General features: G+C 40.4%; 1 protein-coding gene across 1 annotated transcript in view; it reads left to right on the top strand.

Annotated features, from left to right (window-relative positions):
- Positions 1 to 3,874: 3,874 nt before the first annotated feature.
- The window catches only part of ptar1 (protein prenyltransferase alpha subunit repeat containing 1), a 42,936-nt gene continuing 23,875 nt past the window's right edge, over positions 3,875 to 22,935 (top strand). Inside the window, exons 1-4 of the mRNA XM_061072049.1 lie at positions 3,875 to 3,960; positions 5,099 to 5,268; positions 6,523 to 6,589; positions 20,873 to 20,977. Coding sequence (XP_060928032.1) covers positions 3,875 to 3,960; positions 5,099 to 5,268; positions 6,523 to 6,589; positions 20,873 to 20,977 — 428 coding nt within the window. The remainder of the gene's footprint in view (positions 3,961 to 5,098; positions 5,269 to 6,522; positions 6,590 to 20,872; positions 20,978 to 22,935) is intronic.

Here is a 22,935-nt window from a genome sequence, read left to right as displayed (position 1 = left end):
ATTAAAGGACAAATCAGGATCGAAGATCACTCCCATGTTCCTGACTGTTTCATTGGAAGCAAGGGCAATGTCGTCTAGCGCAGCTATATCATTAGATAATGTCTCTCTAAGGTGTTTAGGGCCAAGTATTATAACCTCTGTTTTATCTGAGTTTAATAAGAGAAAATTGCGGGTCATCCAGGTTTTTATGTCCTTGATGCTCGAAGTTTAGTTAATTGATTACTTTGTTCAGGTTTTATTGACAAATATAACTGGGTGTCATCCGCATAGCAGTGGAAATTTACAGAGTGTGTCCTAATAATGTTTCCTAGTGGAAGAATATAATAATGAGAATAAAATTGGGCCGAGCACAGACCCCTGTGGAACACCATGGTTAACTTGGGTGCGCACAGAGGACTCATCATTAATTTGAACGAATTGGGAGCGATCAGAAAAATAAGATTTAAACCAGTTTAGGGCGGTTCCATTAATGTTAATTAACTGTTTTAGTCTCTGTAATGTCTCAAGAAGGCACCTTCTTAATCACACATCACTCACACTCTGCCATCCCAGTTGTTGGGGGCCATTTGTGGTTCCATATTCTGCCCATGGACACTTTGGCACGCAGGTTGAACGATTGACCTTCTGTTAAGTGGACACACAAGGGTCACTTCACATACTTATACATACAAGAGTATGGCAGTCCAGTATATACATCAAACAAAATCTAAGCTCAAAACACTTTCCACCTAACTGGAAATAATGTTTATAATACTCGCTCACTTTGCAAAAAGAATGCATCTTCTCATTCTGGATATCCCAAATAAAACTTGCATGATGTGGCTTTAGCACAGCAAATAACAGAAAAGATGAATGTAAGAAATTACATCAAACATGAATTGGAAGACCTACAGGTAAGCGGTGAGGGGTTTGTCAAACTGATCAAGTAAAAGAGATTTTAACAACTGACTCTCTGGGCTTATTCTGTGTCACAGGACCTGCTGCTTCGCCTGCTCAGGGAGGAGCGCTACATAAGCCCACAGCGGGGGTGTGACCTCACCCTCACTGTCCGGCCCCTCTGAGACAAACTGAAAAGTGAGATATACAGGAGCACATTTAAAGGACACAGTTTATTTTGTCAGAAGCCCACCCCTCTGTCAGTGTGACTCATGCTTCGATGAAGACTGTTCCTCCAGCAGCAGATGAGCTGTACAGCCTTCACCCTTTGTCATTTGTTTTCAGAAGACCTTTCATTCTACATCTTCGATCATAACGTCTGAAATGAGAAATAACTCACAACATATGTATCAAAAATCATGTTTAATTTGACTGAGAACATAATTTTCTCTCTGTTATTTTTCATCAGAACCTTCATCTTTATATAATGAGCAGGAAGCCAAGGAGAAATGGTTTGTGTGTATTAGATATTATCTGTTATATTCTCTTACTCCCTAAAAGAAAGTGCAGACTTTGTTCTCATGTACATTTTGAAATCCTTCTTTAATAAAAAATAAATATACAAGACAACATGCACATTAATTTATATGTATTGAAAAGCTGCTCTCATGTGTATGATTGGGCAGTTTGTTGTAGGGGCTGACCAGGCTTTAAATTGTTCAGTCTTTAGCCATCTTGCGGGCAGTGGAACAACCTGTAAACACAAGATCTGATATAGGACTACTATATAATAATAATAATGATCCTCGTCCTTATCGTTAGTGTTATTACTACTGTTATTATATTGCTTAACTAAAGGACAAAAACAAAAACAAAACAGACAAAAAGCTAAATGTGCATAATTTAGAGATGTTTTTCTGGCAACCTGACAAATGCAAGTCCAACAGTCATAGGTTAGATTAAATAACGAATGATGAAACAAAGTAAATGTTAAATAATCTTTTTCTGTTGGTTCATCATTTCTCAAGACTCATTTCTCATTATATTGAGTCATTAGATGCATTGTTAGTAAAAAATGTAAATGAATGTAGCCATCTTTATTCAAACTATCGAACTGTTAACTTAATTGTTTTCTATTTGAATTTTTTTTAAATGCATTGTTGCTAATTTATGTTATCAATTCATGATATCGTCTTTATTTCAAATGATAAACATATATAAAGCCTCAAATTGTTCAAGTGCCATACCCCACAGTGAATCGGTGTTTATTGGTGAAGCACGTGTTTAACCAGAAGGTGGCAGCATGTTCCACAAAATGAAAACACTCCCAAGCATTTGTGACTTCGTGCAACAGCTCTCATTAAACATTTAGTTTGAGCGTCTATTACTGATGTTTTAGTATGGTGTTACTTTGGATCAGAGCAGGGGTTCTTAAACTTTTGCAAGCTGGGCCCCCCCAAAGCTGGTTAGGGGTAGTTGGTGCTGGAGGCCATCACGTTTACTTTTAAAGAAGTCCAAAAGTCAGGGTGTTTGGTGTCGAGGTGCCTTTTTATTTTGCAAGGCTTCATGCTGTCATTTGCCAGCACCTCGGCACACAAAGCACACTGAGGACGTTTGTGAATATGGGCTATACAAATAAAATTTGATTAATTAATTGATTGATTGATTGAAGACGTTTTGAGAAAATACGGTGATGAGTGACCCTATATCTATTATGGCAGCCAAACAGCACTGATTTTCAGCTTTAGTCCATGAAACCTCTAAACCTTAAACATTGCAGCAAAATTAGGCTTATCTCACCTTTTTCAGAGCTTTTGGGCACCTTGGGCATATCTGTGATGAAAAAGTAAAGACTTCTCTGAGCGCATTCATTGTCATACTTTTAAATAAATTAACTGTACTGTATACGTTTTTTTCAAACCACTCTTGTAATTGTTGTAATGTTCCACACGATGGCGCCATGCGCCAAGGTGAGGTTATTGGTAAATATAATTCACCAGTGGTACAACAGCTGCTTATGAAAACTTGACAGTTTAATAGATAGATAGATAGATTACTTTATTCATCCCCGAAGGGAAATTAAGTCGTCATAGCAGCCGGTATATTTGAATATGATAAAATACAATACAATAGAATAAAATAAAAAATATTGAGGTAGAAGGAATAAAAACAGAAACACAAGATAAATAGGTAGATACGGTGCAGTGGCAAGATGATGGTAATAGTACTGATGATATGATGGTAATGTTATTGTTAGACAGTTTATAAAAATAATATATAGTAATAATGGCAGCAACAGTATATATAATAATTATAGTAAGTATAATATAATAATAATAATAATAATAACATGTACATATATGTATAAATATGTGTATATAGACTTATATATACAAAGAATATACAAAGAGTATGATATAATATGATATGATGTATAGTAGAGGTATAAATATAAGTATTTAACTATACAATAGATAATATAATATACTATGAGTGTAAGAATATGTAGACAGGTTGTGCAAAAGACAATATTATTGTATAAAATGATATATAATATCAATATGGCTTATATTAACACATATCACATATGATGTGAAGTAAGTGTATATGGAGCGGAGAGTTGTACAGGGTACACAGTGCAAGGAGACAGGTATATTTAGTGCAGTTCTGTGATGGTGGCTCTGACAGAGGTAGATGAGTTGTACAGTCTTATTGCGGTTGGGAGGAACGACTTCCTGTATCGTTCCTTAGAGCAGCGGGGTTGAATGAGTCTGTGGCTGAAGCTGCTCCTTAGGCAGCTTAGAGATCTCAAAGTCACCTGTTGACGTTTTGCTGCACTGGACAAAAACCCCAACCAGCATGCATTAAGTAAAATCAGCGCTGCGCAGGGCCGCATTAAGTCGAATGCACTTTTTTGCCATTTTGGCCTTGTGGGGCTTCCGTACTATATTTGTTTTTACCCGGAAAAAAAAATTGGTCAGTTTGACGTCACAGAAAAATGGCGGAGTCGGAGTCGGAGGTGCACGTCTTGGTGCAGAGAGTTGTCAAAGACATCACCAATGCCTTCAAGAGAAATCCCAACATGTAAGTATAGTTGACTGTGAAGGAAGCAGACAGACTGGCTGTCACATCCTGTGGACCTTAAGGCAAACAACAGCACGATCCAGCTATTCAACTGTGGGCTTGGACTATTACCTGGAATCAGAGCGGTCAAGAGAAAGTTCACAGTGTAGTCAGCTATTTGAGCTGTTCGTTTATTCTAATAAATGTCTAGAAGAGTTACGTAGAAACACCCTATATTAAACTGTTTGATATGTAACAGCATGCATAGCGTTCATTTTGTAGTGAGCTTTGTAACCTCTTTACGTGATATGGTGGCTGTCAAAACTGTCGCTTCCCACAAGGGTATATCACTGCCATTAACTGTAAGATTCAGTAATTAAGTAATTATTTAGCTTTTCATATTTTTATTTGAAAACTTAGTATCTGCTATTGTAAGGCTTCTCTTTCGTACAAGTACATCGACGTCAGGCTCAGCAAAAGACTTATTGGCGTTTCGTCTGATTAAATGCAAACATCAGAAGTAGCTCAAATATAATTTGTGAGGTTACTGAGCTCATGGCTAGAAACATTCTAACAAGAGTTGAAATGCCTTGAAAAGCAGCCAATTGAGCATACAACTGCAGTTTGACAAATAATACATCTGAAGAATCCAGAGTTACCAGTTTGTATAGCGGTGTACGTCTATGACAAGCACCTTGAAAGAAAGCTCTCAGTGCTATGATCAAAGCTATTAATGCTCCACCTTTGCTGCAGACATAGGAAGAAAGGAAGGAAGGCTATCTTTATTATCCCAGAGGGGCAATTTGTTTTTAATTTCATGTTTCAGCTTGCTTATTTTTAGTATCATATGTTAACATTCACCATACATTCATCACAACTTCTTGATATGCCTTAAAAATGATTATCATTTGGTGCAACACAGATTCCTTTTTGACCAAGAATTTATTAGACCCACCTTTCACAATATTACATCATGACATGAATCTTTTAATTGCACATTGTGAAAGGACCTTCAGAACAATATGTCATAGTCTATAACAAAACAATTGAACAAAGAAAAGCATTCAAAATGACCAACCTGGACTGACTGGTTGTGTCTCAGCTTCTGATCAAATGGCAAAAACTGTTTCCAGCCCTTTGTCTCTGTCCTCTCCCTCAGTGATGAGATTGGTGTGATCCCATGTCCAGAGGCCCGCTACAACCGCAGTCCCATTGTGTTGGTGGAGAACAAGCTGGGTGTTGAGAGCTGGTGTATTAAGTTTTTGCTGCCCTATGTCCACAACAAGCTGCTGCTCTACCGCCAGCGCAAACACTGGCTGGACAGGGGAGGTAACTGAAGTCAATCTTATTTTACCTCAGCAAATTTGATTAGTTTTTTTTTCATTCGGAGATGGTGTATTTGTAATAAAATGTATGTCTTTGTCAAATACTGTACATAGTGTACTGGGACTGGTTTTATTTTCTACTTTAATGTTGGTTACAGGGCTCCAGACTAACTTTTTTACATTGGTTGCACTGGTGCGTCTTAACTTTTACATTTCGGTGCACCAGCACATGATTTAGGTTCACCCCAAAAATGTCAGTGTGCATTTTGGCACTGCAATAATACCCTTATTATACGATGTCACCCTTTCAAATAGCAAATAATGAATTCATAAGAGTATCAGTCTGACATTTAAATGAGAATTAATAAAATGCATGTGTGCGTGCTAGCTTGTCCCATTTTCAAAGTGTTAAAAACTGTATCATAAACTCTGGAGCAAATTAAACAAACAAAGTAAACGTTAGTACACTTCAGATCCAAATTACTTTTGATAAGTGTTGGTGTTTTTTGTTATTGTGTAAAGTGAGAGCAGGTCAGCAGGAGTGTGGAATGAGGACACCCAGACAGGAGACTCTGACACAGTAAAAACCAAACATTGCTTCTGCTTTGATCCTCAAGCAGAGGCGCTAATAGTTTAGCAGTCCGTCACAGAAACCCTGTATTCACATTTTTTGTCACCACTGTTTGACAGTTACTGCCCCTCTTTTACCGCCTCTTCTCTCTCATCTTTGCTACACTGTCTGTGTGTGCGGGGCCTGTGTGTGTGAGTGTAAACTCTGCAGAGGGGATGGGATGAGGAAGCGTCACGACTCGCTGAAGTATAGAGACAGACCAGCTAAATGTTACCGCAACAATATTTTGTCGCACTTCTTTTTTGGTATAAAATGGTCACACTGGAGCCCTGAACTACAATCAAGCAGGGATAGGACATGGCAGCTACATACCTGCTTGCAAGTTCTCGTATCAAATTTTTTGTGGAGAGTTGTGTTTTATAAGTCAAATAGCTTTTACAATGACATTTATTTTAAGTCTTTTATCACAGTTCCCAGCTGTATATGGTTTCTTTGAATCTTAATTTGATTTTATTTTCAGGCTCAGACTCTCAGGAAGTCTTTCACCTGCCTAGATTAAAACCAATTTTTGTTTTTGTATTCATTTAGTTTATTAAATAAAATGCATAAACTGTTTTTTTTGAGAGATCCCAAGCCTCAATGTTGAAGATGAGAGAATCTAACTGTTCATGTTTGTGTGCCCCTTAGCTTTAGTGGATATCACCTGCACATTGTTGCTGCTTAACCCGGATTTCACCACTGCATGGAATGTCAGGTACAGATACACTAGCCAGCTACAACACAAGTACAGAGATGTCAGTTGTTCATTGTCTACACAATGAAACAGCGCTTTTTTAGTCGTGATGACCAATCTTCCACCAGCCCTTGAAGGAATAATCACCTGGACATCCTCATCATTGTCTGTGGCAGAAGCAATGTAGGGAAGATCATGGTTGTGAAGCATTTCAAGGCAATGATTAAAAACCTTGCCAGTCCCTCCAGTTTCCAGAGATGCTGATCATTTAATTTGTCATTGCACACAGACTTGGTGCTACTGAGCTGGGGCAGTTTAATAGACAGGAATATGTGTGAATAGTGTGATTATAGACATTTATTAGGGAATTTAGTGGATACAGTTGAGACTGTACAGATGGACGTAGCTTCTGTGACATTAGCCATCGCCATCTTGCCAGTGCCTGACCATCATAATTCCCAGTTAATCAAAAATAATGGGCAAAGATGTTGGCCGAATTTGCCCATTGAGCTTAACACTGGCTCGTTAGCTCAGGCTTAGGAGTCATTCTAAGAAGCTAAGCTAAATACTTCTCTGTGTTGCTGATCAGCTGAAGTTGTGGTTTTGTTGCTTGGTGATAGTAGCAGTTGTCCCAGCGAACTTAACTTTAGGTAAGTTACCTGAAGCTTTACAACAAAATATGAAATAATGATTTATCTGTTTATACTACTGTGGCACATGTCGATCCCACCGGGGTCTCGCAAACACAGCAAGATCCAAACAGTTTGCTTTTCAGCATCTTTACTTGCAGAAAGGCAAACATAAACTCAAAACTCAACTTACAGTGTCCATCACATAACCTTTTCAGTAGTGATGTGTCCTTCCGTGTCGCGGCTTCGAAGCGTGTGTCGAGTAATCCAGGAAGATTTTTGTAAAGCGCGTATCGAGGCTTGTGTTGATGACGTTTGTGGTGACATTCAAAGACTCGTGAGCCGGCCGTTCCACGTAACTGAGTCGGGATATGGTTCACGGGTTTGGCGTGCGAATCAAAATACAAAGGGCAGCATAACACAATGGACTCCCCCCACACCCCCCACATTTTGTGGACTTGGGAATTTATTGCCGGTTGTTTGCAAAGAAAAGAAACCGCCTGAAACCCAGCACTATGGAAAAGTAAAAATGAATAAAATGTCCATATTTTACATGCTACATGTTGTCCCTAGTAGCTTAAACACAGTCACATCACAACCCTCTGACCAATTTGTTTTCCACTTTCTCCTTTTGATCCCGCCATTGTATCATAAAGACAGACACCATATTAATAAATTCATAATTTTTGTATTGGCATCACAAACATCATTCATTCATTTATTAAATTCAAAGCTTCACTCACCAAAGCCATGGTGTCATTATAATCATTAGGGCCCGAGCACAGACATCAAAGGTGTCTGGTGAGACCCTATTGAAATTGTAAGGATTATTATTTATTTAGGGCCCGAGCACAGACATCAAAGGTGTCTGGTGAGACCCTATTGAAATTGTAAGGATTATTATTAGGGCCCGAGCACAGACATCAAAGGTGTCTGGTGAGACCCTATTGAAATTGTAATGATTATTATTATTATTATTATTCAGGCAAATGAATTGGCTTTTTGAGGGCTTTAACATGCTCAACTTCTTACCAAAATTTGCAGAAAGTTAGAAAGTGGTGAAAATTTACTTTCAGGTTAAGATTGGCTTTAGTTTTTATTTTTGTTTTTTCAGACAAAAAGCATGCAACGCTTCAAAATGGATGTGCTCGGGCCCACCCAGTGCTGCTTTGCAGCCCTAAAAATTTTATTTTCATTATTATTATATTTACTATTATTATATATACTGTTGTTGCTGCCATTATTACTATATACTGCTATTATATTGGTATAATTAGTTCCACATTATATTTTGTATGTATTTTTGTTTTGTATCTTGAAAGCTTTCCATCATACAGAAGTTCCACCCATTTTCAACATGACAATGTTTGAGAGTAAATAAAACCCCTGTGTAAGTATAGAGGCTTTAATTTTATATATTATTACAACATACACACACACACACACTTTTTAAATATATACTTGTTTGGGTTGCCTCTAAGCTTTTAGATTTATTTTCTTCATGTTTATGTTTGGAAACATGGCTAAAAGAGACGGTTCTTCGAGTTTCTGCAGCTGTAAAGAATTCATACTTCAGATAAACCTGATTGGTGACAGTGTTCAGAGAGCAGGAGCAGCGGTTGGTGAGCAGACGTTATCTTGTTATGTCATTAAACCAACGTCCAATCAGGCTCGGCCCTTCTCTGCTGAGTCGACTCATCCCAGACCCTGACCACCGCCCAGTGGCAGCTGACACACACACACACACACACACGTTTGTACATCTATCTTAGTGAGGACACTCATCGGTATAATGCCTTCCCTAGCCACTAACCCTAACCATCCAAACTAAATGCCTGACCCTAACCCTTAACCTAACCTGAACCTAATTCTAACCATAACCTTAAAAACCAAGTGTTAACCCCCAAACAGTCCATTAAAGGGAGGTCACAAAGAGGGGACCGACCAAAAGGGCCTCACTTTCCCAAAATGTCCTCACTCCATAGGTTATAGACTCAAACTAGTCCTCACAAAGATAGCTGTACAAGAGCACACAGACACACACACCCACACACAAAGAGAAAAAACAGCAGCAGCTGAGAACCACACCACCATCTGCTCATGTGTGTTTCAGAGACCCCCGACTGCTGACTGTGCAATTTTAGTTACAGTCCGAATCCTGAACAGCTACTTGACATGAAAGAAACTTACACATGTCCACTGTCTTTCCTGGAGTTGGATCTGCCTCTGTTTGTAATGATCTATACAAGAATTACAAACTATTTTGCTCGTCAGTTGTCAAGCTTGTCCCGTATGAGTGACTCTCTGCAAATCTATTGTTTTAGCCTATTTAATATGTAGATTTCCTGCATATCTCTGTAAGATATTTCTGCTTTAATCAGATATTTTGTCTACTGTGTAGTTAATGGATAATGAGCAGTTGCAGCTTTATGAGAAAATGAATACCACTCTCATGTCAGTATAAGCTGAAACATTTGCAAACCCTTTAAAGCTAATTGATTCAGGTGTTATATCTTCTGTTTCTATTGCGTAAAATAACTAATTAAAACCAAATTTACAGTATCAAAGTGATAAGATCTACCGTAAATCACAGAAATCATCTTTGAGAGCTGTTCCTAAACCTTTTAGTTTGGGGCATGCGCCATCCACTAACATAGAGACGGCAGGATTTAGGACCTGTACTTATTATTATTATTCAGGCAAATGAATTGGCTTTTTGAGGGCTTTAACATGCTCAACTTCTTACCAAAATTTGCAGAAAGTTAGAAAGTGGTGAAAATTTACGTATTCTGAAGGAATTTTCAATGGGCGTCGCAAAATGGCTCAACGGTGCCCCCCGAGACCCCCGGAAGGTGTTCCCATTGACCGATCTTCACAGAAATCAATACACAGGTGTATCATGACCAAACAAACAAAAAAGTCTCTGGGTGCAATTGTAAAAACAAAACAGGAAGCCTGATATTTTGTATTAAGTGGCCATTTTGGCCATATTCCACATTTCTTTGATACACTTGTACCAGGGTTTTCATCGGATCAACTTCAATTTGAGATGAGTGTCATCACGACAAGATGGAGATAAAAACTGACTGACGGATTTTTTTTTAATCACACAGTGTGACCGTGGCATAGCGTCAAAGTTTGATTACTAGCCATTAAAACACGATGTTCTGTAACGCGGACATACATGGACCATGAATCCTTTGATTTCAGTCTTCCTAGATCAAAGGAAACTTTATGTCTTGCAAAGGTCACGTCTCTTTCTCTCTCAGAACTGGTTATTTTTGTTTTTTCAGACAAAAAGCATGCAACGCTTCAAAATGGATGTGCTCGGGCCCACCCAGTGCTGCTTTGCAGCCCTAAAAATTTTAGTTAATATTAATGTTGTATTGTCTTCTTTTCTCCATCGCTTCTTATCTTCCTTCCTTGTTTCCTCCTTGTTCGCTTCCTTTCTTTTTATTCAAATTTCATTCTGCTTGTTTTACATTTATTGTCCACTTGATGGCGCAGTAGAGCACATGACGCACCGTGAACCTTCGGCCCATGAGTGAACCAATTGGATGGAAAGCGTCAATGCTTCATGAATCTTCATCTGACCATCACTACTTTTCAGGTCTCTTTACTCGGCTCAGCTGCTGCCTTTTGAACCTGAGGATCAATCAGCAAACAGCCCTCAGCTGCGCTGATTAATCCTCTGGTGCAGGTGGAGGTTCTCTCTGAGCCACCTACACATGCTTAAAGGACCCATCGTATGCCCATTTTACCACAGTTGATATGGTTCCTTGGGGTCTTAATGAAATGTCTGTAACATATTTTGGTCAAAATACCACAAGGATCTTTTAAAACAGCACCCTTTTTACCCTGTCTAAAACAGCCCTCCTCAGATTGACCTGTTTTGATTGCTAGCTCCGGTGGTGATGATGGCGATGGTGGTCCAAGGCCATGTAGCGAGACTCCCTACATGGACATGGTTGGAAAATGACGTACACAACGGTCGTAATCACATTCGACGCACTCTAGCGTATCGTTTCTGACATAGAGGAACAACAACAAATCGCGGGAGTTGTTTTTTCCAGAGTTTTTGGGACAGTAGACATGCCAGATACCCAAATTAACGTGTAGAAGCACTACAAAAGTGGAATTTTCATAATATTTGCCCTTTAAAATCTTCTTCCTTTTAATTACATGGCCCAGTCCCTGGACATTCCAAGTAGTAAGTTTAGGTGAACTAGACATGGGAGCCACAAAGCCAGAAAGTAATTAAATAGCAGGTGCTCAGTGCGGGGGAATTAATCAAAATGCAGGCAGTTGTATGAGAAAATAAACCTAGACTGCAATCATCCAACAAAAGGAAAATGAAACACGAAAAATGTAAACAGCAGCGCTTACCCTCCCCTATCCTGTCCCTGAACGACAGGAAAAAACTACCCCAAAAGAAGTCACTGGGCATACTTTACCTAGTCCAAATCCTAGTTTAGCAGGTAGATCACAGTAACAACTAGGACACCAAAAACATTATCCACACCCCAGGCTGAACAATATACAGCACTATGAGACACCCCCAGAATAATGGGTTTCCAAGTTTTGCCTGGACCACAACGTTAGTGAAAAGTGTTCTTTGAATACAGACTAAACACAGAGCTGATACGATAAGGATATATTAATTAACAAAACTAAATTAAAAGTGCAAGTGCTGTATTTGTGACAAAAAGAAAAAAAGCACTGCAGTAGAGTATGAATTCCCAAGGGAAAAAAAAACTACGAGTCGATCAATCAGCTCCGTTGATATTAAACTATTCTCTCAAAGTCCATATGGTGGTCACAGAAAAATACACAATGTTCAGTGGGTGCTCCATGTGCATGTAAAGTCTTTCCTTTTCCATTGTAACTGGTAACAACTGAGATGCAGAAGAAATTACCCAATTTAAGGGTATCCAGAAATGCGGCCGCAGACTCAAGGATGTCGGAAAGGCGAATTTGCCCTTCATGGAGACACCGGAGGCGGGCTGGGTAGTCAAATCCAAGGTATTTATTATGACGAGCCAGCGCTTTCCCCATGGTGTCAAACTCTCGCCGCCTTCGCAGGACCTCCGCTGACAGATCGGGGTAGAACTGCAGCAGGGAGCTGCCATGGTGGATGTCGCGTTTCTTTAGCGCTGCTCTGAGCACAGCCCTTCTTTGGGAATATCGCAGAAACCAGACCAGGACGCTTCTCGGGGGCTTGTCCGGGGCCGGAGCGGGAGCCAGGGCCCGTTTGGCGCGTTCAATCTCCAGCGGGGGGTATTAAGCAGGCAGGCCGATTAAAGTCGGTAATGTTGTCTGGAGAAAGTCCGCAAGCGGGATGTTGCCCTCCGTCTTCTCTGGAAGGTTGATAATTTTCAGATTTTTGCGACGGCCACGGTTTTCTAGGTCGTCAATTTTCAACAGCAGCTGCTTCACTGTTTTTTCCACGGCGGTTGTGCAGGTGTCCTGGGCACTGTGGCTGTCCTCCGTGGCAGAGACCCTCTCCTCGACCTCCTCCATGCGGTTTGGGCATCGTTGAGGTACAATTCGACCGACAGTGCTGAGTTTATATGGAAAAAGTTATTAATTTATTTGTAGCCTGGAACGGAGAAAAGTCTCAAGCATCCATCTTGATCCGGATCCAGAAGTGATCATCAAATGCTTTTTGAGAGACATAATCATTGATTCTGATTTCTCTTCTTTTTGATGGGATACAATGTTTAATAAGCGTAGTAAGTTATCGCCATAGTATCTTCCAGTTATTTATCCCGTCTGATCTGGATGGATAATTTCAGTGATTATATGATTGACTCTTCTTGCTAGGATTGCTGTTAGGATGCACAGGTCCCCGTTCAGCAGCAATATCAGTCTATAGGATTGGCACTCTGTGGGGTCTTTACCTTCTTTGTGAATTACCACTAGTGGCCTCTTTCCAAGATGGTGCCATAGTTTTAGATTCTAATGCATGGTGGTATGCTTTTAGCAACAGTGGTGATAAAATATCCTTAAAGGTTTTATAAAATTCATTAATATATCCGTCTGGTCCTGGGCTTTTAATATTTTTGAGCGTTGAGATCACTTGCTTGATCTCCCATTTCTCAATAGGCTCATCTAATTCCTTAGCTGCTGGTTCTGTCAGTTCAGTTAATTTTATAGGGTTTAGGAACTCTGTAAGTTTTGCATCATCAGAGCAGTTATCTGTATTTTGTATAGCGATTAATAAACCTCAGCAAAGGATTCTGCTATTTTATCTGGTTTTGTAACAAACATTTCTTTTGATTTTATTTTCTGTACTGTATTAGATAATTGCTGTTTTCTTAATCTGAATGCTAATAATCTGCTTGCCTTATTACGTGTTCATAGTATCTTTGGTTTGTGAATCTTAAACTTCGCTCAATTTTATCTGATAGTAGGCTGTGAGTTCTCTCCGGGTTGTGTTTAGGTCATTTAGGAGACTGGCCGAAGCTGATTGTTTATGTTTATTCTCTCAATCTTTTATTTTATCTTCCAATTCTCTCTGTTTAGCCTCCTTACCTCTTCTCCTAGCACATGTAAATGAGATAATACGGCCTCTGATGTATGCTTTGGCACAGTCCCACAATATAAGAGGAGTAGTTTCAGCCGAGGTATTATTATCCAAGTATTCCTTGAGTTCTGCTGTGACAAAGGAGGTAAATTCTTTATCATTAAGGAGAGATGCATTAAGTCTCCATTGTTTAAATGTTGGTCTTTGGCCTATGTCCCATTTTAATGCCCCAGGTGTGTGATCAGATATAGTTATAGGCAGAATCTCAATGTCCTCTATCCTATGTAGATCTGCTTTAGTGGTAAAGAAAAAATCAATCCTTGAATAGCAGGGTTTCCTCCAGTGCTTTATAGGCCTGGCGGGCCGCCAGGCTTTTCTCCCCCCACCGCCAGGCTAAGCGTCGCTTGTTTATTTATTTAAAAAAAAAAAAAAAAATGTTATGCACCAGAAACATGATACCAAAGACGGTGTAGCAGATCCCCCGAAAGATTGATGAGACTTAACTGATTAGGTCGTTTATTGAACCGTCCTTGTCACCGTACACCTTAATAAAACTTTAAACAACTTAGAAACACCGTAAGAAATTGTGCCTCTTCGGCAGCTGCAGCTTCAGTATCTGTTCGGATCCAGTCTGACCTGCTCTCGCTTTTTGTGTTAATATTTCGCCAACTAAAATATATATTTTTAAGCTATTGTAGCATCCCCGCTTCCACAGGACACGGAACTTCTTCGTAGTTTAGTAGCTTTTATTATCCTCTACACCAGGGGTCTCAAACTCAAATTACATCGGGGCCGCTGGAGGCAGTATCTGGGTGAGGCTGGGCCGCATCAGGTATTCCACAAAAAAAAAAAAACTTTGCTAAAAAAATCCAAACTTCTCTAATGTCATTACTAACTGTTATTTAACTTCAATGGGTTTTTCTGAACATGAATAGAATATTGAAGAACACGAACGGTTCTTGTAAACATGGCTTCTCTTGCCTACTTCTTGCTGCCAGAGACCTGGCAGCGCTTCCTCTCACATAGCTGAGCCACATTTGGCTTGAGGGAGGAAGCAGTTGAGACCCTCAGTATGGCTTGAAGATGATCATCAGTAAGCCTGGACCTGTACCTGGACTTATTGAAGTTCAAGGTGGAGAAGAGCTTTTCACACAAATATGTGCTCCAAAAAAGGCACATGGTCCGCTTGAACATTCGGGAAAGCTCAAGGAAGCTGGGGTTCAATTCTCACAAAAATTGCCCAAGCTTGTCTTCCTTTCCACTCACCTCCCTGAACTTGGCTTTGAGGTCAGAGTTGCACTGCAGGCCAATGAGCTCCATTTGAAGCACAGAAGGGGCATCTTGCACATCAAAGGAGAAGGGATCCGCAAAATTTTTGTAAAAGTCGCTATGTGCGTCTTGAAGTCTGCAAATCTATGATCAAATTCCTCCTGTAGCCTCACATTTTTCTATACATGTTTGTGCTTACTTTGTGCCGGCGTGTTGGCTTGCCTGCGTTCTGGGACTTATTTGAGCAGATCCGGTACCTCTCGTATCGAAAAAAATATGAATATTAAAAAAAGTTTTTTAAGAAATGATTAAAATAAAATATAACAATATAATGTAATCACTAGAAAATTACGGAGCCCCTGTTGACATTGGTGGATGAAATACTAATTTGTGGCCACGCAACAACAAGATAATCTAATAAATTATATATAAAGCTTTCTTAACAATAGCATCACAATTTCATAAAATAATAACAAATGCAGACTTCTAAGATGAACCAAAATAACTAGCACATCGTCATGTACAGTCCGTGGCTCGGTGCGTAAATGTCACCACCAGAGGATGAGGGAATTGAATTCATTAAAATTCATCCACACATATCAGGTGTAAATAATAATGTAAACAGCCCAGACTGTAAAATGTAGATATTAGCTCAATGACGTGTTATAAACTGCTGCGGTTTAGAATAATCTGTCTGCGTAAAGAAGCTCCAAAACCTCACAGCGTGTGCGTAAAGGAGCCGTGGTGTCCCTTGAATTTGCCTTCAATTTAACAAATTGTGTGTGTGTGTGTATGTGTGTGTGTTCCGTTCCGCTGGACACAGAAGTCGCCTTTGCTCAAGACGCCACTTTATTAATCACTGACATAAAGACTGATACCGTCACTGCAGTATAGCCTAAATAAGTCCCACTGCATTGTAAGTGGCATGTGTGTGCTGTTTTAAGCGGCGTTTTATGTGCGTTCCGGGACCTGTGCTCGTCGTACCTGCGCTGTGATATGTACTTAGCGTTCCGGCACCTTGTGATTTACAAATGAAGCACTGGATACATCATGACATGCGCGAAAGAGGGCGGAAAACTATGAATTTCACCCTCCTGCACCGCACATCCAAAGCCACTCTTTTCTCTCCCGGCTCTCTCTCTCACTCACTCTCACACGTACACACACACTCACGACCCCGCCCCCCATGTCACTCACTTGCATGCTGCGTTCACTGGTCAGGAACACAGTAGGAAACCAGAATATCATAACATTGTCCCACACAGCAGCTAACAGCGGAGCTGCTACAATGTTTGTGCGGGCCGCACTAACATTAAACTTTCATATTAAGGTGGGGGCCACAAAATATCGTCCCGCGGGCCGCAATTGGCCCGCGGGCCGCGAGTTTGAGACCCCTGCTCTACACCAACATGTGCACTTCTCGCTCTTACTCCGTCACTCGCACACATCAACAAAACTTCACTTCCTCATTGAGCCCCGATCCCATAACAACCCCATCCTATTGGTGGAAACAGTCACATGTCCCACCCCGACGCCTTCACTGACCCTCAGACATCAGAACGCTCCTTCAACAGTGTTTTACTGAACGTCAAAACCAAACATAAACATAAACCCAGTCCGTTACACTATTAGGCTGCAGATATATGGTTTTAATTCTTTAAAATAGGGTACTTCTTATTTCATACATTTTCCACTAATATGGGGAGGACTCAAAATAAAAATATATTTTAATATTAAGCCATGGTTTAACTGCACTATAGGCTGAGTCCTTGTTTACCAGAAATGTGCACTTTATAATTTTATTTTGTACCGCCCTGTTTGGCAATGTTGTTTTTCAATAAAATAAAACATTTGCATAAAGCAAGCCAATCCACTTTTCCATGTTGATCAGACCATTAAAATGAAAAAAAAATGATTGAAAAAAAATAAATGAAGGGACATTTAGAATAGATACAAATTTGCGATTAAATATTTTAATCGTTTGACAGTACTAGTTAATAAGTATTGTCGATAAATGTCTTACAATAACACATAATTGTCATAATTTCAAAATTCCTTTCAACTTTTAACATTTTTTTTTTCTAAAAACACGGTCTTCTCTAGCGGCCCTACCACCAGGCTTAGCAAGTTTTCTGGGGGAAACCCTGAATAGGATGTATGTCTGCTTGAATAGAAGGTGAAATCCCTGCTTCTCGGAAACCTGCTTCTCCATATATCTACTAGGCCTGCTTCTGGGGATTGGTATTTGAGCATTCTGCTCATTCTAGAGAGTGGAGCTTTAGAGGCAGGTTGTCGGTCGATTAATTGTGACATTACGCAATTCAGGTCTCCTCTTATCAATAGCAGTCCTGAACTGTATTGTAAAATCTTATTGAACAATGTCCTGATAAAGCCGGGCTCGTCTTCTTTAGGTGCATATACATTTATGAGGGACACTGCTATGCCATCAATTTAACCATTAACTATAATATACCTCCCCTCGGTATCTTTATGCACCAGTGTTTGTGTGAAGTTAATTTGTCTGTGTATAAGTATGGATACTCCCATTTTTACTCCCTGATCGGTGTGAAGAGTAATATACTTTATCTGCCCGGGACCTTTTCAACTTTTCATGTTCCGCATCAGATAAATGTGTTTCCTGTAGGAATGCAATGTGACAGTTGGCTTGTTTCATCTGATGTAGAATCTTCTTTCTCTTAACAGGGCTATGGAGACCTTTGACAATATAACTTTAAGCGGGGACATTACGTATTATATTTAATTTGCATATTTTGAGAGTTCGTGCAATGAAATGGCAAGCGGAAGTAAGCAGTGAGCACATGGGCCATGTATCTTGTTATGTGGAGTGTGAGGACTTGGACTACATTATGAAAACAATAGGGGTGGGTTAAACAAAGATATTTTAGAAAAATAGATAACAACCTTGTTGTACTTATATCCAACATAGGATCCCATGGGAACAGTGGGATCAGAACAAGGGGAGCACAACAGTTGACTACTGCTAACTAACATCAACAACAGTCAGGTGGGACCTAGTCCCTAGCCACTAAGGGAAAGCAGCAACGGTGCACAGTCGAGATATAATTGACTATGCTATGGGTGTGCTAAGATAAGGAATAGAGAAAGAAAAAAGAAAAAGAAAGTAAAGTAGACACAGAAAGGGACAGTGTCGAGTAATGGCCATTCAGGCCCTTGCAGTACCTGATAGGTCTGTAAAATCAACCAGCTCCTCATGGTAAAATAGTATCTGAGTTGCACGCAGAGCTAATAGTCTCCTTTTAAGGTAGCTGACTGTGAGCAAGTTAGGGCTGAACGATTTGGGGAAATAATCGAATTGCGATTTTTTTCCCCCAATATTGCGATTGCAGTTTAATATGAGATTTTTTTATTTGATCCTCTTTTTTTTCTCAACAAAACGTAATGAATGATTTAAATATGACCAACACAATATTAGATACATTTAGTGTAAAATATTCTTTAAAATTATAGGTGTCTTACTGCTCCCAAGTCAGTAATATTTCACACAACTGAAACATAGAATTTGCCTCTACTATACTTTGAAAATATTTTGTAAAATCAAAGTAAATTAAGTTATAAATAAAAAACGGAGAAATGCACAGACTACAGAGTCAAACAGTACAACTCTATGTATGAACAGTTTCCTGAAGCTAATGAAATGGTCCCACTCCTCAGACTGTGATTTTTAACCCTTTCGAACACAAGTCACGTAACAGACAGAGTGTGTGTGGAGCCACAACACAGCAGACATGAGGCGCTGTAAAGACCTTGAGCATCCCCTTCATGTCCGGGTGGTCGTGCAGCGGTACGCAGGCGCCGGGCCTCAGCAGGAACACCCCCATGCTGAGCACCTCCGTCTCGCAGATGTGCGTGTAGGGGCTCTGGAGCCCCGCCCCCCCGGAGCTCGGCTTGCTTTTCCGGGGAGTGATTTTCAGGTCCTCCGCCGGCACCTCGGTCACCAGCAAGATGAGCTGGCTCTATGTGTCCGCACGCCGAAGACTTGAGGCACCTGTAGGTGATGCCGGCCTGCTTCGCTATCTTCTGGATCAGCGGAGTTTTGTTGTCCTGCGGCATTCTGGCTGCGGGTGACGACAGCAGCCCGGTGCGCTACTCTCGTTTGCACGTTTTAATCGCGCACGTTGCGATTAGGAAATCGCGTTTTATCACAAATACAATTAATCGTTCAGCCCTAGAGCAAGTATAGTGGAATGATACAAATAATATTAATAGAAATAACAGGCACAATATAGGCTATAAGGATTTGTGTTTTCAACTGGGATTTGAGTAATATTGCAAAATATATATATTTAAATACAAAATAGACATGATGTGCCAATATGTGAGAGTGCAAGACTCACTGGGCAGTCCTTACTGTAATTAACAGTGTTGGTAGGGAAACATTTAGACAGCAGCCTCAGTAGATGGAATAACTTTCTTCTGGACATACTCCATGGCTCTGCTGGAATCCAGAAACTCCTCGTCTTCATTGTTCTGTGAAATCCGGAGCCTGGCTGGATACAGTAGACCGTAGCGAACTCCCTTCCTTCCTCGTAGGCCCTTCCGTATGTCTGTGAACGCGGCTCTGGCTTTGGCGACGCTGGGTGTGTAGTCTGGGAAGATGGCGATCCCGTTCTAAACCAGCGGTGCTCTGTCTCGGACGACATTTGTGTGTTTGATATGATTCAAACTTAACTGTTTATTACCCCTCTACCTTAAGTCCATTTCGGGAATTCTATATCACAGCTGTCCTAGATTTCAAAATGCATGCAGTTTTTGGTGGGTTAATTAAAATGAGTGGTCACTATTTGTTAAGGAAGTTTCCTGGAAGCTGTTGAAAGGAGAACTCAGGCAGCAACTGATGTCTTATGCAGAATGTTTTAATGTAGACTTGATGCATCAAGTAGACCAGAAGGAACGATATAAAACTTTTACGAAATAAAATAAGCAATTGTCGCCCACAAGTCTGAATATGTCTTCCACAGCATCCCCATATATCTCCCTCTACTTGCGTGACCCATTCCAGCAGCACATCCATGAATGGCTAGAATTGCTGTCACTCTCGGTTACATGTAGATGTTCGCATCCTATTTGATAGTTAAGCTTAAAGTATGCATTTCTAAATAACATTGTCCTTACATCAAAGGCGGCTGTGGCTGAGGGGTAGAGTGGTCGTCCTCCAACCTGAAGGTCGGGGGTTCGACCCCCAGTCTGAACCATCTGCATGCCGAAGTGTCCTTGGGCAAGATACTGAACCCTAAATAGCCCCCCATAGAATAACAAAGTGCTGCAAGTAGATGCACTGTATGAATGTGTGTGTGAATGGGTGAATGTGAAACTGTACTGTAAAGCGCTTTGAGTGGTCTTCATCAGACTAGAAAAGCGCTATATAAATACAAATCCATCCAAATCCAAAATCCATTACATCTTTCCACTGGTGAAATACGCAAAGGAATTGAAGTCGGTGAGAGTTGAAGTTGGTGCTTCTCGGTCTGGCGCATCTGAGTTAGATATGAAAGTCCCTCAACGTAGACACTACAATGCACTGTTGGTTGGGCCTTTATCTATAACATGACTTTGGGTACGGCTTAGAGAGAGAAAGGAGTATCTGTAGAATTATTCTCCTCACTCAATGCATTAATTGCATATATAAAGCAGTGGTTTTATAATTGTTTTTTTTTAAGTATTGTGCAAATGTACACTTAGTCTGAATCCTACGCACTTTTTTTTAAAATTAGGCCCCAGTTGAGCAATTTAAAACCAGTATGTGAAACTTGCACCCACAAACGCACCCGTCTGCACTGTTAAATGCTTGATGTGTGTAGGTCAGCAAGCGGCCTAATGTATAGCTGATTGTTATTTCAGAAAGGAGCTGCTGCAGTGCGGAGTTCTTTACCCAGAAAAGGACCTCTATCTGGGCAAGCTTGCCCTCACCAAATTCCCCAAGAGCCCAGAGACATGGATACACCGGTAAGACGTAGTTGCTGAGCACCCTCTTCTGTTAGTAGCTTAAAATGCATTTATTAGAAGATAAAAAATTGTTTGGGGTGGCTGTGTGTTTCTGCAAGTACATAATGATCATTGCTGTTTTGGTGTCACTCTGGGTTATATTATTATTACTATATTTATTTATACTTAATTGAAATGATACAACCACAATGAACTTACTAAAGCATCATCCATCCAAATTGTGCTTCTTGTAAATAACAAGAAAGCAAAATAGAAAAATAGAAAAAACATAAACAACTATATAATGAAATATAAAAAAAGAAAAATAAGTAAAAAATAAAGATCTTTGCTAAAATAGAAGTAATACTACAAGTAATACAAGTAAAGTGACTGATATACACTGCTCAAGAAAATTATAAAAGTACCGGACAGAGAGCAATTGTCTGTTCATGCGACAGCATTCCGTTTTTGGGGGTTGTCTTGCTTTTGGCTCTCCATTGCACATGTTATCACTTTTTTTTCAACCAAAGCAGGTGAAATTGAGTCACAATCAGCGCTTTTCTAGTCTTGCTCTGTCTGCAGGACTGTGTGTATGTGTGTCTCTTCTTCCCCGTCGCACTTCACATAAACTGACTATCACATTTATTCAGTCATTTATCGATGATGTTGCATCATGGATCCCGATCGCTCAGGTCACTTTAACCCTGATGTCCTGGCTGTGCGCATCACATTAAGTCTTGTGTTAAGTCAAAATGAGTTTGGTTGGAGGTTAAGAAATTTTGGTTTTGATACTTCGTTGAATTGCCCAGCCCAAATTCGAGGTCGTTCTTTTCATTCAACTTACCACTCTTTAAACTGGCACCAGCAACTCACACATGTATAACCATCCTATGTGGCCTTTTTCTTCAAAGTGGCCACAGCAGCCATTTTTAACCACACACAAACACACAGACACTCTCCCATGCATAGTATTAATGCTATATAAAAGCACATTTGTTATTATGTTAAAATGCAACCTCATAAACTCTTGAGCGAGTCAAACAAACACTAAGTTCATTTTCTGATCAGGTCCTATTAACTTGTGATATTATTAGCTTAGGCTACTTAGGTGAATTTTTTTCAATAAAACCACGTTGTTTAAATGGAAACAATGCTTTACCTTTTTGTTCAGTGTCTGCATAAACCACTTACTGTATATGTTAACAGTGAAATCCTAGTAGAAGTTTTTTTATTATTGTAGGGGCGTTATTGAGCCATTTGGCCAAGCCCAAATTAAGTTAACCATATAATGTCAACAGGGACGGATTCTGATCATGTGCGAGGAACTGAATTGAATTGAATCTGATTGTACAAGTTATTGTGTAGTTAATCCAGTGGTTCTCAAACTTTTTCTGTCATGTCCCACTTTAACGATAGAATCTTTTTCAAGCCCCACCCAAAAAGAACACATGCATGTGACTAGAATGTAATGTTTCTAATTGTCTTCTTAATTTGTTGGGTCTCATACTGTCAGCTGCCAGAGTTTTCAGACCTAAAATACACACTGGCCTCTCCTCATGTCCTCCTTCATTCACTGTGAACTAGGGCTGAACTATTAATTGCATTTGCGATTTAATCGCGATATGATAAAACGCGATTTCCTAATCGCAACGTGCGCGATTATAACGTGCGAACGAGAGTTGCGCACCGGGCTGCCGTCCTCACCCACAGCCAGAATGCCGCGGGACAACACAACTCCGCTGATCCAGAAGATAGCGAAGCAGGCCTGCGTCACCTACGTGGCGCAAACATAGAGCGAGCTCATCTCGCTGGTGACCACGGTGCGGGCGGCGGTCTTGAAAATCCCTCCCCGGAAAAGCAAGCCGAGCTCCGGGGCCGAGCGCCGGGGCGGCGGGGCTCCAGAGCCCCCCGGTCCCCTACACGCACATCTGCGGGACAGAGGTGTTCAGCATGGGGGTCTTCCTGCTGAGGCCCGGCGC

The sequence above is a fragment of the Limanda limanda genome, chromosome 5, assembly GCF_963576545.1.
Source record: "Limanda limanda chromosome 5, fLimLim1.1, whole genome shotgun sequence".
In the NCBI taxonomy this organism is placed as follows: Eukaryota; Metazoa; Chordata; class Actinopteri; order Pleuronectiformes; family Pleuronectidae; genus Limanda; species Limanda limanda.
This window is presented reverse-complemented; position numbering and strand designations above follow the sequence as displayed.